At 35.5% G+C, this 11,579-nt stretch overlaps 1 protein-coding gene across 3 annotated transcripts in view; it reads right to left on the bottom strand.

Moving 5' to 3' along the window:
- Positions 1 to 489: 489 nt before the first annotated feature.
- Positions 490 to 11,579, bottom strand: part of CAMK4 (calcium/calmodulin dependent protein kinase IV) — a 270,090-nt gene continuing 259,000 nt past the window's right edge. For all 3 annotated transcript variants that reach the window (XM_058277043.1, XM_058277046.1, XM_058277033.2), the window contains one exon: positions 490 to 10,848. In XM_058277043.1, the coding sequence (XP_058133026.1) occupies positions 10,414 to 10,848 (435 nt within the window). In that variant the 3' untranslated portion in view covers positions 490 to 10,413. The remainder of the gene's footprint in view (positions 10,849 to 11,579) is intronic.

Raw genomic sequence — 11,579 nt, 5'->3', positions numbered from 1 at the left:
CAAAAATGCTGTAATGGTAGGTGGGTGGTGTTATGGTAATTTACTTTTTTGTATTTACAAATTTTTATAATGAAGTCATTTTCTATATGAATTCTTGAGATTAACTTCTGCTCAGTGAATTGACTTTCCAGTGTTGAGAACCTTGTACTAGAAGTTGGGCAAATAGGACTCTTCCCTTCTTGGTCACTATGCCATCTGGTGAGTTTTAACCTCTCTGGCTGTCAGTTTCCTCATCAGTAAAATGAGTTGATTGGATTAAATGATTACTAAAGGTCCCCATTTAACTTTAATGATTTTCTGATTTTACTCTATAGGAAATAAATATTTGGGCAGTTTGTTAAAAAATGCTGTGAAACTCAAAGTATAATTTTATCTGAGAAATTGGAAAAAAACTTGGGAATTGATTCAACTCTGTATTTCAGATGTAAGGAAAATATTGCTTCTCGAATTGCAAGTAACATTTCAGATCACAGAAGGCCAAAGTCTTGGTGGGCTTTTAGATGATTTATTATTATACTGTACATGCACATTGCTTTACAAATTCCCCAGCAAAAACAAGATACAGGCTTCTCTTAGTGTGTTCTCACATACCTGGGTGAACTTACACAAAGTAACATTGGCCCTCACCAAGACAGATTTCAGCCATTAGTCTACTAACATCCATTTTGCCTCTTGTCACATATCGTGCACATTCATGGGAAACCAAAAAATTAATGTGTCAAATCATTTAACCAGGTTGTACAACCAGAGCCCAAGAGGAGCCACAATGTGCTATCATGGGTTCTGCTCCAGGCTTTAAGCAGTTGATAGAGCCAATTACTGTTGTGTCCCATATGTTACTTTCTAGTGGGAACTCCCTGCTCACTCACTGCCACTGAAGAATGTGGTAGCTCAACCAAAAGCAATGGGCATGACTTTGATGAATTCTCTACAAACATTTTCTCTATTTACATTTATGGCCAGATCAGATTTATATGTTTACCTGAAAAATACTGTAGTATATCTTTGTATTAAGTCAATAGCACCATTTTGACAAGTTCTAAAAATGAAATGTTTACAGCTCCTTTTCAGTACTTTTCAATCAAAGGGTAGGAAGTAGCCTGTAATCTTGATGGTGTAAACTGAAATATTATACCTCTTTTTTGTCCTTCAGATCCTTTGTGCTCTTGATTTTGGCTAATGACTGTCTAAACAACTGGACATGTGGGTTTTTATATATAATAGTACCCCATTAATTAATAATACCTCATTAATCTAATCATCCATGCTGCTATTGAGCTGCTCATATCATTTTAGTCCAGAAATCTTTCAAAAACCCAGGAATACAAACTTCCTCTATAGAAAAGTCAGAAAAGAAATAACCAAATGTCACAGTAACCCAAAAAACCATAGTAGGAAGTTTTCCCAATGCCTGCTAGCCTCAGTTTTCTGTACCCTTTCACTATCTCTACTTTTTCATCACTCAGCCAGCCTTTGTCCCTTTCCCTGCATCATCTCATGCACTGAGGAATAATGCAACCATTCAACAATCACAAACATCTGAACCAAGCAAAGTAGCAAGATGACTAAAAGTGTATTTACTGTAATTTGACTCTAATTGGTAAATACTTTCAAATGAAATGTTTCTTACAAGATGGATGTAAAAATACTGCCTGCAATGAATGATCCAAAAATACAAATTTAAGAAAGGGTATGTGGAGGGGCAAATGGGAGAGATGAAAAAAGGATTTGACAGAACCAGCTTGATATTTGGGGAAAGCAGTTCTGATTTTTTTCCCCCCGGAGTCTTAGTTTTATATGGGCTATCCTTTGAAGTCTAAACTTTCAGGTATAATTGTCTCAAATCTTGTGGGGATTGCCCTTCAGATCAGATAAAGGAGTGAAATAACCACAACAACAATAACCTTGGTTTGATCATCTATTGGTAAAGCTTTAGCAAGTAGTTATGTGATTTTCTGGAGTCATGCAGTTATTCAGAATTGAGACTTTTGCAAGACTTGTTCAGATATTCACTATCCTTTGCTTTGTCAGTGGAGACCTGACTGATTAACATTTTGCTTTCAGTGACTGGGGTTTTGCTTCAATTGGTGATTGCAAAAATATCTTTGATGTGTTGGATGATTTTTATTCTGTTTAGGGGAATTCAAAGTTAACCAAATGTGTAGGAGATCACAGAGGGCTGAATGCCCTGAAAGAAAAGTCTGCATCTCTATCTGTCCAGAACAAGAAAGGAGAAAAGAGGGCTGTCTGATTTAACTTTGCATAAGATCTAAGACTCTTTAGCAAACTTACTAATGCTTCCATGTGGATTTCAGTCTTTCACATGCATTATTATGCCTTCACTGCTTTTCTTAGCATTTTTCCACTGTCAATGTGCAGGCCATTTTTCAACCAGACATACTCCTTCCTCCTACCTTAACTTCCTCCTACCTCATTCTCCCCATCCTTCAAATCCAGCCCATATTATCTTTCCTTGATCATTTCCAGGCAGAACGAAACATTTCCTTCTCCATTCCTAGAGGGCTTTCTGCCTGCCTGGATTTAGCACCGGTTATATATGTACATTTGCCTTTTCTCTACAATTACAGTGCTTGTTGCTAGAGGGCAGCACTGGGTTTAACTTATCTCTACAGTTAACTCAACTGTACAAACTAGGTACTCAATAAAAGTTGACGGGCAAATAGGTTCCCAAAATGGGCTGCTACCAGGATGCTTCAAAATTAGTGGATCATTTTCTTGAAATGTCAGTCATTGTAATGTAGGTCTAATATTCCATATGCTATACTGTTTAACTTACAGTTCTGGGGGAGAAGTTGATCTGCTGAGTTTGGTCTATTTATTTCTAAGAGAGTTAAGCCCAGCACCACTGCCTTCAAACTCTGAGCAATCAAGAGAATGGGGAAAGTTAGGGATGTGGAATCTAGGACTACATTTTGTTGTCTTTTCCCCTGCCCATTCCAAAAGTCTCCCCACTATAAACACTAACTATGAGGAGCTGGCAGAAAATTGACTTCTTTTGTGTTTGAGTTTTATAACTGTAGCATATTATTAATTGTTGAAACAGTTTAAAGAAAATGGTAAATTATTTAATTAGAATCATCATATAATTTTAGGCATTCCTAGTAATAAGCCAGTAATTGGTTTGATACTCAATATCATCACTTTTGTAACCATTTGGCTACAGATGTTCAAAGTCAAATTAGGTGAAACAACAAAGATTATAAATGCCCACGTTTCTCTCATCTTGGTCACCTGCTTTCATTAAGGGAGATAGTTAGAATGAATAATTTCTCTGTGACTATAGCAGACTAAATGTGACTAAAATATTTTGACATATAAATATGTGAAGAAAGGGAAAGGAGAACACTTACTTGTCCTCAATTTTCAAACAAATGAATACCAACACTCAGAAAAGCATGGGAATGCAAAGTAGAACACTTAGCTGTTTGCCTGTTCCCTGAGCTATTGATGAACAAGTCATTATCATAGATTCCACATGGTAGAGCACAGCCATAAAAGTAATTAAATGAAAATCCGATAGATAGAACTTGAGAATATTTTAAATTCAGAACAAAGGTTCTCTATTTCTTAGCTTACTAAGTCACAGATTGGCTTCAATGTGAGCAAATGACAGTGTAAGATTTCATTTACATGATTTTTAATATGACAGTCAAATTTCTAAATCATGCTCAGAGTGTTGCAAACCTTTTAAATTCCTCTCCCTAACCAAGTCAATCTGTACTGTAAATTTCTTTTTTAGTTCTGTAGGGCAATTTTACCAAGTTATACCTCCGGCACAATTACTATTGTGAGAGCATCTGCAACCAGAAACAAAACTCTCATAACTTTCTAAAAATGAAAATGGGAATAAGAACCTTAGTCTAAAGAGAAGAAAAATGGATTACAGGCATCTCTCTTCCTAGTGGTCACCAAAAGGGCTTAGGTCACCATGTAAAACCAGCATTATCACATTTTTTCTATAAAGGCTCAAATGGTAAACATTTTAGGCTTTGCAGGCCACTTGGTCTCTGTTGCGGTTTGTTCAGCTCTGTCTTGGTGGTGCAAAAGCAGCCAGAGACAAAATATTAACAAATAGGCATGGTTATGTTCCAGGAAAACCTATTAATATACGTAGGCCTCTGACTGGATTTGGTCTATGAGCTGTAGTTTGCCTGACCTCTGAAAACTGTTCTTTGAAGATACAAATTTAGTTCCTTGGGGAACTACATAGAAAATGCTAAAAACAAAACAAAAACACAGACGGGTAAAATGTATAGTTCAAAGACCAAAGGGATAAAAGATGATTGACATTCAAGTAAGTAAGAATATAAACATTACCATAGCTCTTACTAATAAATCCTTTTTGCCTGATACCCTTAGTTCATTAAGCATAATGAATTACTTAAATCTTTGTTTGCTGTTCCAATTCAGTGAACACACCGGATAGTTTAAAATTTCAAGGAAAACAGCAAAATCTGTCAGGCATGGACTAAGTACTACTATTAAGTTGTTTGGACCTAACTACTAGGTATTTTGACTGGGGGTGGGGGACAAGAAAATAATATTGAGACCAAGGGTGTCAAAAGCAGAGGAAGCTTGGATATTTCTGACAGTAGTAATAACCTTGATAAGAGAAATGAAAACAAACTCATAAATAGGCTATTTGTGTTACTGTAGCTAATGTAGTACTGAACATTAGCTTCCAACCTGTCCTGTTTGAATGTAGGCAGAAAGGACTTCACTATGAGATAAAAGTTTTCAATTTATAGTCATACTTAATTGTATCCTTTACAAAACAGATGATCTATTACCCATATATCAGACAAAGAATGGGGAAAGGGCAAACCTAGTAAGTTTTTATTCATCACGATTATTAAGAGTTGTGAGAAAGCTACGGAAAACAATAGCTTTCAAAAATTCCAATTGAAACAACTATTATGTTCAAGTGGCTTGAAATAATCTTCCAAAAGGAAAATAAAGATAATTTACTCCCACTGAAGATTAAATATCTGCCATTTTTAACACGAGTCACAATAAAGATTAAAGGGATATAAATATTCCTTATCCATGGGTTTCCCTGCTTGATCTTCAAAATGTGCTGAAAACAAGTATTTAAAAGAATAGTGTGATTTTGTAGTTTTAGCATTGCTGTTTAGATTTGCAAACTAAGTTCTGGGCTACAAAGGACTCCATGTTTTTCCAGCCCGTCTGAGGTTCTGTATCCAGGGCCTTATGGGATCTCTCAGCCCTGGAGGGTGAGCCTGATGATAAGAGGGATGGAACAAGAAATTCACATAAGACAAAAGCAAACCAAGATATGGAAAGGGCAAAAGATTGCTCGAATCCCTTTTTTATTTCTGACCAGTGGCACTGTGCCAATATTCAAACAGCATCACTGTCAATCACAGCATGGGAGAGGTTTTCTCCCATTTGGTTCATTTAAGCCCAATCAGGTCAGAAGCCTAGCATCTTCTCTAGAGCTGTCTGATTCCTGCCAAGGAACCAGATTGTACCACTTTCATGGCTGGGCTTCTATCTTGCCCTGGGTGGACTTTGGGGCCAGATGGCAGGGAACAGACTGGAGATTACATGGAAGTTAAAATCACACAATCAAGCCCTTCTGGAGAACATCACAGAATGTTCATGGAAATTTAAATTTTAATCAACCAAACATGAAAAAGATAATCAAGTTTGTTATTGCTCTCCAAGACAAGTATATAATGGCTGGGCTTTGTGAGATGAAATTATATTATTTCATCTCAACTATTATCTGCAGAAACAATAATGACAAAAACTGGTCCTTCACAGTTCAGAATATAGAAAGAGATAATGTTGAACTTGGTTACCATGGGTGGGTAGCTTGATCTCTCAGTTGTCTCCTGATTTTATTTTTCTATTTGTCAAGGAGCCAGAATCTCAACCTGAGTTGTTCCAGGGAATAAGAGGTCAAAATTTTTTTTTTGTAGAAAATTATTGGTTATGTTTCAGCTTATCATAGGGCTATACATGCTAAAATACCAATATTGAGAATTCCATGCACAGAAAATGTTTCCCGAAACACTGAAGACACCATAAAATCTACCTGTTAAACAGTATTTAACCAATAAATGAGTAATATTGGCTATGAATGACCTGATTAGGAACATATGAACAATGAAAGCTAAGAAAATTGGAATATGACCTAAGAGACCATAATTAGAAAAATACAAATCCTATTACATAGGTAAATGTCTGGAAACTTTGCACCAGTTAAAGGAGACCTAGGTAACCAGACTGAATACTCTGCAATGACATGTAATTACATAATGGCATTATAACTTATGTAATTGACTGTGTGCTCAGTATATTTATGTCAATTATGTATAGAGTCAACCTTCAGGAAAAATCTAGTGCTGATTCACTTTGTTGACATTTTTTAATGCATTTGCTTTGCAAGAACAATGCTAAGACAGAATAAATGGTTTACTAATTTTATCCTTTGCCTTACAGTAGTTTACTTCTCTTTTTCCAAGCTGAAACACAACCAGCTGCTTCTGTGCAATAAGTACTTTGAATTATAAACAAAATGGCCCTCTCAGCCTGTAGGCAACCCACCATCAGTTACTTTGCATGTGAATCTAGAAATAGGGATTGTTAAACATCCTAAATTACAAAATATATATAAATACAATGATAATTAAGGTCTTAGTAAAAGGCAAACTTTTTTTCTTAAGTCTGCCACTAAAAATGACTAAACCTTGGGGGGTTATTCTGAAATAGTAGGAAGTTAAGACATTTCTAAAAGTCCTTTCTTGAACCCTTGTGTAATGGCAGTGTTGATTAAACCCTTAAAAGGAAATTTAAAGAATGCCAGTTGACTGTCACAGTGCCATTTTGGCGGTAACTGGGATGATGTCATCATCTTCATATATTTGTCATCATGCAAATTTTGTATGGGTCAGTAGATTTCTAGAGGAAAATACTGCCTGTAAGAAATGCTGTCCAGCTTAACCCAGGCCTACAAAATCCTATTAGGATGCTGTGTGCAGTCCTTCCTGAATGGGAAACCATGGTTCACTCACACTAGATTTTGATAAGCACAAATACCATGGTGCACTCAGAAGACTCTTGCCTGTGGTCAAGAGTCCAGGGCCCGAAGAGGGATGAGAGGGGCTGTGGCCGAGAGACTATTTAATAATATTCAGGAAAGTGTCATTTTCTAAAAATCATGTTGGGAAGCACAAGAATGAGCAGAAGTGGCCAATAGACGTTTTACTTATTTCAGTCTGCCACATTTCTGAAAATATATTCTCTTTGGCTTCCCACTGAAGCATAAACTGAGGCAGCTCAAATGTAAGCACAGAAATTCCAGTGTCACTTTTATTATTAATCTAGACCAGTGCTGTTCAATACAGCATCCACTTGCCACATGTGGCTATTGAGTACTGGTACTAAAGGTGTAAGATACAGCCTGAATTTTGAAAACTTAGTATAAAATTAAAGAATGCAAAATATCTCACTTTTAAAACATTGATTACTTGTTGATATAACAATGTGAATGTGTTGGAATAAAAATATATTACTACAATGAATTTCACCTGTTTTTTCACTTTTTCAAATATGGCTAATAAGAAATTTTAAATTGCAAATGTGGCTTTCATTAGATTTATTTTAAAACAGCACTTGTTCTAGATAAACTATAACTTCTAAAACTATACTATTCTGATTTATACCATATTCGTGTATCTCTGGGAAATTTTGAGAAAAACACTGGGGTTCCAAATTTGACTTTTTATATGGGAGAAATAAATATTTTCTTTCTTCATGGTAAAAGAGTAATTTATACTATGTACCTGAACTTATGTGAAAACAAAAAACAATAATATAATGTGGTAATTGTGAGCTCTAAAATGCCAAATGCAATTTATTGTTCTTTGTTGAAATTTCTTTTAGCAAGATGCACAAGTGTTGGCATTTCTTCTGTAAATTTTAGCATAATTTATCCTGGTACATATATGAAATCTTAGAATGAATCATTTTACTGAAGTGATCAACTTTTGTGAAAGCCTGATTTTTTCCCAACAGAAATGACAAATTAATGACTCCTTAGTCATTACCGTGACTTAGTATTTAAATTAGCATTCAGAATTTAAACTCCCTATTATTTTTAGAGTATAATTTACAGGTTACAAAAGAATGTTTTCTTTGTACATAATGTACAACTATAGCCTATAACCACTTTCTTGTAAACAGTTTGAACACATTTGTGAGTACTCACCAAGGAATGGGTAGATGTGTTCATTTAAATGGGTAAATATTAAAAAGCGCATTGGCTCTGACATTTGCAATGCCTTTCCTAAGTCCACAAGGATAACTAGTGCAGTCAGCCCTTAGCCTTGAAATGATGTTAAGAACTGCCTTTGGAAAAATATAGGGGTGGGCTGAGAGGGACAGTGTGTTCTGATCTTCCATCTAATAGCTACTTTCTACCAACACTCTTTTCCCTCTCTTCTAACCTATGCCAATATATCTACTTAGCAGATATAACTGTTAAGTCTCATTCGGAAAAGTACACCAGGAAATAGGCTTTTCAGATGATGGCTATTCCCTTGATCTTTTAAAAAGGGAGACCATAAGGCATTCTTAAAGATAAAAATAGTGAGCCCTTTTTAATAGCTGAAATGGGAATTCTGAGAGAGTAATTAAAAGGAAGGAAAGAGGTAAGAAGAAGAAAAGTACTTTTTACTAGTTACAAGAGTAACTCCTGGGCCTCTTGCCCTCCATGTTAGTGAACTGTCAGGCTCCTAAACTCTGGAAGATAAGAAATCCATTTGTGTTTTCTTCCTGTGAGAATAATGGAAAAACAAGATTTCCATTTGGAAAGCAGATGTCTACTGAGGCCCCATAGCCTCCAGAAACTAAAAACTTGATTTAATTTTCCAATTTAATAGTTTTGAGTAAAAGCCAACAAAAATTGAAGATCTCCTTTTGTGATGAGGATCTTTATGTGATGGTTATTTTTATTGTCCATCATTTTGGTATTTGAAAATAATCCTATTTAAAAAGTAAGAAAATCTATCAAAAATGTGATTCATAATTTGATAAAATGTTCAACTCAAGCTAGAAATAAATCTGAGAAACTTGGAATTAGTGTGATTTCTTTAAGGGGAAAGTGTTGATATAAAAGTAAAAAAAAAGTCATTCTGAAAAAAACATAATAAAATTTAGGTCAAATGATCTAACTTCTCAAGAGTCTGATTTGAAATCAGTGTTTTGGTTTGTTTTAAAGGCAAAAACTATTGTCCTACTTTTCTTGACATGGAAACTTTCAAAATGACATAAAATTTGGGCACTTCCATTATTCCAACTATGAGAAAAAGATAAACCAGCTTTTCAGAAATATCTTTAGTTCATAAGTAGTATATATCTAGATAACCATAGCTGAAGGAAGAAAAGACTCAAACAAAAATAAATCCTCTTATCATGAAATATCCCCATTCTATTCTGACCTTCGGCACCAGCCTGTGGAATATATTTTTCTAAATATTTGAATCTTTGTGCTCAATAAAAATGTTCCTACCGTAAAACTGTACAGACTCATGAATAAATACAATTTATCTGAAAAAATGACAAGGAGTCAAACTTATCTTTAAGTCATCACCTCATCTTTTCTTCTCTTATCTTTCAATCTTTTTCTCTCTCTAAGTTCCATCAGAAGGATATCTGGGAGGAGTACATTCTTCATCATGAGTTTGTAAATACTTTCTCCAGTATTGTAAAATGGCAGAATTTTATGAAAGAATATTTTTGGTTATTATTAATATGGTGTACATAACATAAGGCATTCTACACACAAGCTTAGGAGCATATTGTTTCATTGTACTTAAAGTCTGCTTCAATATCTTACCATTATGAGTGGAACGTTTTCTTTCTACATAATGTATAACTACAACCTATAACCATCTTCTTGTAAACAGTTTGAATACATTAATGATGAAAAGTAAAATGGGAATGCCATGAGAACTCATCACTTAGCACTAACTAGCATTAACTAGTAGTTCAAAGGAATTACTGCCTTGAGAAAAAATTCAAAGGATAGTATGGCTAGTTTTTCAGAGCAAAAAGAATTTGTTAATATTTGCTTCAAATGCGCTGCCCCTGGTCTTTGAAAATGTATCTGTTTAAGTGTTGTGTGTTCTTGCAATTTCAAATGTAACCCATCTGTATTTAGGTACCCATTACATGCCATAGAAGACACTATTATATTCATAAAGCAGTCACATGCATTGAAGTTAAGATTGCCAACTGATACATATGTATTTTTTTTTCACCTCGAAACAGAATCACTATAGTGAATATCATGCTTCCACATCTTTCAAAGGACAAAGAGCACAAGATGCCTGGGTTTGGCTTCCAGATCTGAAGGAAGCTGACTTAGTATTCTGGCAGGATCATATCATGCTGCTGGGCTCCAAGATCCAGATCAGGGTTTTCTTGCCCTTTGGGGGCTGCTGCTGCTTCCATAGTTTTCAGCTTCTCAGCCATTAGGTCCTCCTCTATTTCTGGCTCAGCCACCTTTCTCACATCTTCCACTGCTTTTGGAACCACCTCAGTGGCCTCAGTAGCATTTATATTTGCATCTTTAACTTCCTCTCCATCCTGCACCTTCATCGGCTTAGCCTCTCCCCCCTCCACTGCTACTTGGGCCTTATCTCCTTGAACTTTCTCTCCTGGAGTAACTTTGACGTCCTCATTGCCATCTTGGATTGGAGATGGGTCTCGGCTGGCCTTATGGCTCTCCTGGATGCTGCCGTGGCTGCTGCTGGCACTTCCCAACCGAGAAGAGGCCACCACGGCCTTCACTGCTGCCTGATTGGGAGGAGAAAAATGTCAAGTGTTACCTCTTATTACAATCGTCAAAATCAGAGCTCAACCCAGATTTTGCTTTTAGTGAGTTTTAGTCAGTGCTCAATCTTCCAAAGATATTATTCCAAGATTGCAGAATTAAAAGTTGTTTGGAGGATGAAGAGCAACCCTCTTTAAATCCAAAGTAGAGTACTTAATCATTGGAACAGTTGAAAACCCAAGTAAATGTTATTTGTCGATTACCAGTTTTCAAAAATTTTTGATGTTGCTTCCCAAAGATTTTGTTTCAGGGAACATTTAGTTCCATGGATGGAAAAAGGTATATGGGAATAAAAGAGTTCCATGTTCAAACTAGTCTGAGAAATGATGGCTTCAGTTTATTAAATCCAAGTTATTTCAAATGAAATCGACCACAGAACCCTCTTGTGATCAATGGCCAAATAGAAGAACCCTATTTTTTATCCCCTAGCCCTTCTATGAGATCCTCTGCTTACACAGTCAGTCCTAAACATTATTATGTTATTGATAGTATTCCATATATATATCCATAAATAGATGTATTTTGGTGAATAATTTTCTATATCATTTAAATCATTTTAATTTTAACTAGAGTAATTATTTGCCTATATTACTAAATGTAGTTTTAAAAAATTGTTTCCCAATTTTCATGTATTCAGAGAGAAGACTACTTTCTGAATAAATATCAGTTCCTGAACAATGCTGTTCCAGCAGTT

This window comes from Dasypus novemcinctus, chromosome 2 (assembly GCF_030445035.2).
Source record: "Dasypus novemcinctus isolate mDasNov1 chromosome 2, mDasNov1.1.hap2, whole genome shotgun sequence".
NCBI classification, from domain to species: Eukaryota; Metazoa; Chordata; class Mammalia; order Cingulata; family Dasypodidae; genus Dasypus; species Dasypus novemcinctus.
The sequence above is the reverse complement of the archived record's forward strand: the minus strand, read 5'-3'. Positions and strand labels throughout refer to the sequence as shown.